Raw genomic sequence first — 6,777 nt, forward strand, 5'->3', positions numbered from 1 at the left:
TCTAAGCCTCCTGAGGTGTCTCTTGCTCTGGGTTTGCCCAAGAGGCCTGCTTCTGGAGCAGAAAATGAAGATCTGTCTGATAACAGAGCAAGCCCTACATAACCCCCCTGAGATGTGGAACAACTCATCAACTACTACAAGATGAACGCGGGTGATCATAAGTGCATCCTCAAAGATGAACTTTTGGGGGAAGAGGAAACACTCTCCCGCAAACTCTTAAACAGGACTCATGCCAGAGGGAACCCATTCAACAATCACAACTCCAATTTCTATGTGGCTGAAAGGTTTATAGAGTTTTGTGTATGTTATCACACTTGACTGAAAGAAAAAAAAAAAAAAGAAAAGCAGATAATTAAGCAAAAATTTCAAATCCAGCCAGCACTGAGTTGCAAAAGTTAATTTAAAATTCTCAAACTCATTCAATATTGCTGGACTTTGTACTCTTTCAGACTATGTCTAGGAAATGGGTGACAAAATCAAGGAATTCAAACAGCAAAGGTCTCTTTTGAATTGTCAACCAGAAGAGAATTGCATCCACATCATTTTAGTCCATTTTTGTTCAAGAAAGGTTACTAAACTAAGCAAGACAATGGTAATTTCAAGGATTTAACAAAGTGGGACTCCTTAACTAAAACGATGAAATAAATAACAATTAATCCAGAATTCACTAGTTGGGTTCAAGTTTATGTTCCCTAAGAAGATCAATTCTTAGGTTATTTTACTAATTTGTACTAATGAGGCAATTGTAGGTCGAGTTTAAAATACTGAACAGAACTTTCCAAACACACTTACATGCAAAACAAAACTAATGATAAAACCAACCTATTAAGAAAACAAATTTGCCCAGAGGGCCTTGACTAGTGCCAGCAGCAAGAGTTTGAATGGCTTTAAAGCTCTGAAAAGTTACACTTCATTTTTAAACAAAATGCCTCCAAATCCACAGTAACTTCTCTCCAGCCATTCCACACCGGAAAAGTCTTCTGTGCACTGTGATTCTTACCTGCCCTTCTGCTACACTGAAACACTGACAAGCAAACCGGGGGCCTACTCTGAGGGCATCAACTCACCGAGCCGCCCAAGCCAAGGCCTCTGCCAGGACAGAACCTGAACCTCTGGGGCAGCCCTGTCCTACCACTGCAATGGGGACACTTCAAAGTTCTTTTCAAATCTCCGTTTTGGCAGAACAATCACCATATTAGTTGGTCAAAAAATCTGCGGCTAAATTTGGTCGCCTCTCCCACCTGCTGCCATTTGTTGTTGGTTTCAAAAGCCAACCCAGGGCAAGGAGACACCGAAGCACAGGCAACAAAACAATGAAACATGAGCCATCACGTCCAATTCTAAAAAATGTCCTGTGACCTGAGAGCAGAGTGGCCTTCAAACCCCCAAACACACAATGGACCCCAGGGCTTGACTCATTCATTCTCCATCGGCACTCTCGAGGGCAAGAGTCCTCTGTGAGTGAAGGCTCAGGTCTGTCCTGAAATTGCTCAACAATGAAAATCAGCTTGGCGGAGCGGGGGGGAGCTAGGGCAATTTCACAAATGGCTCCAGAAAGAACTCAACCTTTGGCCCCGAGGTGCCAAGACCCATCACTTTCCAGTCCCTGTTCTGCAAACTGAATACAAGAGGCAAATCCTGAACCTGGGGCCTCCCGCCAAGGTGAGATGGGCACAATGGCCACTACAGACAAAGCTGAAGGAGTGAGCCGAGTTTTCAAGTTTCTTTGCCCTTAGGATCTTCCTTCTCCTCTGCTCCCCTCAAAGTAGCAGAGGTCAAACTGAAGAGTTAGCACAATTACCTTTGCAATTATGACAAGGGCCTAAAACGCCTGAAGAGGACGTGGTCTGTGACTTACCGGCCACACTAGTGATTGTCACTGGAACTCCCTGCACCTGGACACCTGCAGCCCCCAGGTTGGCCACGCTCACCGTCTGAAGGTTAGGCACGGATGCAAGCTGGGCAGTGTTCAACGTGATTGGGGCCCCGGCCACAGCCACAGGGGCAATCTGGGCAAGAGCTGTGCCCCCACTTGAAGACACTGGGGTGATGGTGAGTTGTTGGGGTAACCCAGCATTCTGCACTTGCAAATTGGGGAGGCTCTGAATATTCTGAACCTGCACAGTTTGCCAACTGATCTGCCCTGACGGGGTTAAGGTGGGTGCTCTGATGAGCACCTGAGTTGGACTTACAGCCTGAAGCTGGACATTCTGCAAAGGCTGCTGCTGGATGGTCTGCAGAGTCTGTCCAGACTGGAGCTGAAATGACTGGGGTGGGATGGCCTGAATAATCTGCTGCTGGGGCTGCTGGATCTGGATCTGCTGCAAGATGGGCTGGCCCACAATCTGCACCTGCTGGAGGGAGCCGGCCTGCTCCTGCTGAGGTGCATTCTGAAGGCCGTTGGCCTGGAGCTGACCAGAGTTCTGGGCTTCGGCTTCCGGGGCGGGGGTCTGAGATTCTTCCAGGGCCCTTTCTGAAGCGCCAGCAGCGGCTCCGGCGCTCACGTACTGGCCCGAGTCCACCGAGCTCACCAACGGGTCACTGCTAGTCAGGGTGGTCGCAGCGGTGGACGTGCAGACGGTGGAGGAGGAGGAGGGTGACTCGGGCATAGTGCTGCCAGCAGAGGCGGTGGTGGTAGGGGGAGTCGGGGTTGGGGTGGACACTAACTGATTTCCATTGGCCGCCCCGCCATCGGCAGCAGACTGGCCGATCTGTCCAGAGCCTCCTCCAGCAGCCACATTGTTGATCACAGGTAAAGCTAAAGTCACTCCTCCAATGTTGATAGGTAAAGTTGTCACAACTTGAGCCTGAGCACCTGGAATTGTCTGTAATTGCAAGGGGATAGAGACCCCGGGCCGAATTTGGACTGGTACCGTTTGATTTGCCAGGTTTTGAGCAAGAATATTCCCCGAAGCTGTCCTGTTAGCAGCTGTGAGGATCGCTTGATTGTTACCTGCAGGAATTAGCTGGATTTGGCCCTGCAAATCCTGCAGAGATGCGGCGTTGCTGGGGTTGATCTGAATCTGCTGACCCTCCACAGCCTGCAGTTGCGGTATCACTTGGTACTGAACGTTCCCGCCAGGGTTCTGTACCTGGATGACTTGGAACTGCCCCGAGGTGGAGGGCTGGCTGGGCTTGGCCTTGGTGGGGGAGCTGCTCTCGTTGGCGCTGCTCGAGGAGCTGGCCGAGCCCGAGGCTGCCTGGGAAACGTTATTTTCCTTCGTGGAGGGAGGTGTAGCGGTAACAAGTTGCCAAGCATTTCCTGCGAGTTGCGTGGTCACCAGCTCCAACTGCTGGGGCTGGTTCTGAAGCTGCACCAGCCCCTGGCTTGGGTCAATGATGATCTGCTGTTGCCCAGAGGCTTGATTTTCACCCGGAGTCCCAATTTTGCTGCAAGTGGCTGCCAGGAGAGCCAGAGGAGAAGGCTGAGAGTCCTGCCCACAGAGGGTTTGGGGGGAAAAAAGGGCACCTTTAGTAGAAGCCAGGAAGGGGGAATTATTTTTTGACAGTTCTAAATATCAAAACTTACCCAGGAAATGGCAGAAATCAAAGAGTGCTTCCAACCAAAAACAAAACAAAACAGTTAGAGCCCCAAGAAGCCTGAATGAGGAAGTGGGACCTTCTGGGACCCGAGTTTTAAATAAAAGGGTCAACAGCTCTAAAGTTTTTCCAGGCCAGAGTAGACTTGAAAAAAAAAAAACTGGGGGGGGGGTGGATTGTTGCTGTCCCTCCAGGGCTCCCAGACAGGATTTCTATGCCACCCCCAGGGCCCGAAGCTTCCCCTGTTCAGCAGGCAGACCCTTGGCGACCCCCACCGCCCACGGCCCCAGGAAGAAGCTGTCTACGGCCTCACCAGCACCCCCTGCCCCGGGAACCTGGGGGGGAGCTTTACCTGGGAACCCGCAGTTTTGGCTTTTTTATTGTTGTTCTCCGTCTCCGAAGTCTTTCCTCCTTCGGGGGCCATGGCAGCCCCGGCGGCAGCCCCAGCCACTGCGGCTGCGGGGGGGACCTCGTCCTCCTCCTCCTTCTTCTGATCTGCAAGAGCCCCCGCACCATCCCATTAATGGGGGGCTCTCCCGCGGCCCCCCTCCCTCGCGCCCGCCCCATGCAGTTATTGGGGTTCCTCTTGAGGTGGGGCTCCTTACTCTGCCCCCCGCAGTCCGCGGGCTCCCTCCCAAGAGGTCCCTCCCTGGGCCCCCCGCCGCTCTTGGGGTTCACCATGGGGAGGGGGGTCTGCCTCTGCCCCCCGCCGGCCTAGCGGGGTTCCTCCGGGCTCTGGGTCCCCGCCCGGGCCCCCCCGCCGACCCGCGGGGACGCATCGCGGGGCTGGGGGTCCCTCGCCCCCTCCCTCCCCGGGCGGGCGGCGGCGCAGCGGCGGGCAGGCGGGCCCGGCCGGCGGGGAGGAGGGCCGAGCGCTCGGAACGTGGTTGGAAACCCGACCCCTCGGCTCCAGAGCAACACCCAGAAGGCGGCGGCAGCCGGGCTCCGCGGCGGAGACAAAACCCGGGCGGCCCGCCCCGCGCGGGCCGCCGCCGCCCCCGGCCCCTCCTCCGCCTCCTCCCCCTGGAGCATCCCGGCCGGCCCGGCCCGCCCGGCCCGCCCGGCCCCAACGTACCGCTCATCCCGCATTCACGGCGCGGCCCGAGGGCGGGCAGGCGGGCGGGGGCCGGGGCCGGGCGGGGCGGGGCGGGGAGGGCCGGGCGGGCCGGGCCGGGCGCCCGCCCGCGGGAGGAGGAGGAGGAGGAGGAGGAGGAGGAGGAGGAGGAGGCGGAGGCGGCGGAGGAGGAGGAGGAGGAGGAGGAGGAGGAGGAGGAGGAGGCGGCGGCTCCCGAGGCTGCGGCGGCTCCGGCCCGCCCGGCCCGGCTTTGGGCGCAGGGCCGCCGCGGGGCTGTGGCGTAGCAGATCCTCTCTCCGCCCGGGCCCCGCGGACTCGCGCCTGATTGACAGCGGCGGCGGCGGCGGCGGCGGGGGCGCGGGGAGCCGGCGGGGCCGAGCGGGGGCGGGGCCGGCGCGGGGCGGGGCCGCGCGCAGAGCCCTCCCGCCCCTCCCCCGCCCCCTGTGCTCGCGAGGCCACCGCCCAAGCCCCGCCTCCCGTCAGCCGATTGGCCGCCGTCGCGCACCCCCCTCCTTCAGCCCCCCCCCCCGCGCCTCGTTTTCGCTCTCGCGCCCGGCCTTCTTCCTCTGCCCTCGGCCTAGCCCCAGACCTTGGCCTGCCCACTGCCCTGCGCGAGCGCCCTGCTCCGCGGCCTCACGTCCCAGCGGGGCCCATCACGGGAGAAAAGACATTCACACACCTCACCGAGCCGGGAGAAAGCGAAGGGCCCCGCCCCGCTCCGGCAGCAGAGGGCCCCGCCCCCGCCAGCGCTGAGCGAGCGTGGCTCCCGCAGGCACCTCCCGCCTCGGCCGCCTCTTTCTCCTACCGGGCTCGTTATTGGTCGAGACCCAAATGACGCGAGCTGATTGGCGGGGAAGGGAGGGCGGGAGCGGAGGGGGCCGGTGCGAGGAGGGCCGGCCGTTGTCGTGCAGTAACGGCTCGTGACGGCAGCGGGGAAGGGCGCGCGCGCTCAAGGGGGAACGCGCGTGGGGGCACGCGCGCGCTCGGGAGGGGGCGGTGGCTGAGGCAGCCTGACTGGGCGGGCGGGCGGGCACGCACGCACGCACGCTGCGGCCACCGCGCGCCCGGGAGCGCGAGCGGGGGGCGGGGCGGGCAGGAGCGGGCGCGCGGCAGGGGCGGCGCGCGGGCGGGCGGCAGGGCGGGGCCCGCCGCGGTGGGAGGTGAATGGGCCGAGGGGAGCGGTCGGCCCGGGGGCCTCGGCCTATCCCGGAGAGGCCCCGGCCCGCCCCGGCCCGCCCCGTGGCAGCGGGCCTCTGTTCCTCGAGGCGTCCGCCTCCTGGGACTGCAGGGGAAACTGAGCCCGGGGAGGCGGTCGGACCGGGAAGTGATCCAGACCTGACCACTTATGGGGGAGGGGGGGAGTTAAGGTCAGAGGTCATCAGTCCGTTTTAGATCTGTTCTGCATTTATATCAGTTAGGAGAAGGTGGGGCCCAGCTCCCGCAAGGTGGGGCTGGATTAGAATTCAGGACTGTCCTCGTGAAGAGGCGCATTCTTTGATCTTCTCTAGAACCCGGAATGGGAGAAGCGAGGGAGGAAACTGAGGCACCCAGAGCTGGGACCGGCCCGGGCCTTAACCGTGGCTTGGAGTGAGGGAAAGGTTGGGGAACCTCCCCCTCGCGTAGAGCTGGTCGGTCTGGAGTTTCGGGTGCGGGGCGGGGGGAGAGGTTGGGTTGCCCCAGGGATGGGGGCGCAGAGAAAGTTTGGGGAGCCAGGGCCCCCTTCCATGGCAGACTCCTGGCCAGCCCGCTCCCTCCGCAGGGACCGAGGGGAGCCCTGTGCCTGCCTAGGAAGCCCGGACCTCTGGCCCGGGCGGGCCCCCCGCCCAGCCCCGGAGGCGCGGATCCAGCCTCCCGCTGAGGGCGAAGGGGCGGGCCTCCGTGGAAGGGGCATCCCCGGTGGGCACGGCTTCCTGGCATGAAACCGAGTGAAGTGGATTCCTCAGGGCGGGCCACCCTGAGGCAGCCTCGAAGCCCCAAGGGAATCACGGACGAGGCCCAGTTTTGTAATTTCCGCGGAAGTCCCAGGACCGCGGGCCGGCTCACTGAGTGCCTCACAGGGGCCGCGGTGCACGGCCCGCCCTCTCCTCGCCCGCGATACAATGTTTCAGTTCTTCAAAGCCACGTGCCAGCACTTCCGCCCTCAGGGTGGTCTGGGGGTCAGA

At 60.7% G+C, this 6,777-nt stretch overlaps 1 protein-coding gene across 3 annotated transcripts in view; it reads right to left on the reverse strand.

The window, feature by feature from the left end:
- SP4 (Sp4 transcription factor) overlaps nt 1–5,405 on the reverse strand; it is a 52,703-nt gene extending 47,298 nt beyond the window's left edge. The window contains exons 1-3 of one of the 3 annotated variants that reach the window (XM_031940649.1): nt 5,295–5,405; nt 3,893–4,035; nt 1,859–3,434 (exon numbers count right to left, since the gene is read on the reverse strand). In XM_031940649.1, the coding sequence (XP_031796509.1) occupies nt 1,859–3,434; nt 3,893–3,964 (1,648 nt within the window). In that variant the 5' untranslated portion in view covers nt 3,965–4,035; nt 5,295–5,405. Of the gene's footprint in view, nt 1–1,858; nt 3,435–3,892; nt 4,036–4,218; nt 4,542–4,615; nt 4,679–5,294 lie in introns of those variants that run through there. The other 2 variants (XM_031940647.1, XM_031940650.1) reach the window with 2 other exon arrangements.
- Nucleotides 5,406–6,777: the final 1,372 nt, after the last annotated feature.

Source organism: Sarcophilus harrisii, chromosome 5 (assembly GCF_902635505.1).
Source record: "Sarcophilus harrisii chromosome 5, mSarHar1.11, whole genome shotgun sequence".
Classification (NCBI taxonomy): domain Eukaryota; kingdom Metazoa; phylum Chordata; class Mammalia; order Dasyuromorphia; family Dasyuridae; genus Sarcophilus; species Sarcophilus harrisii.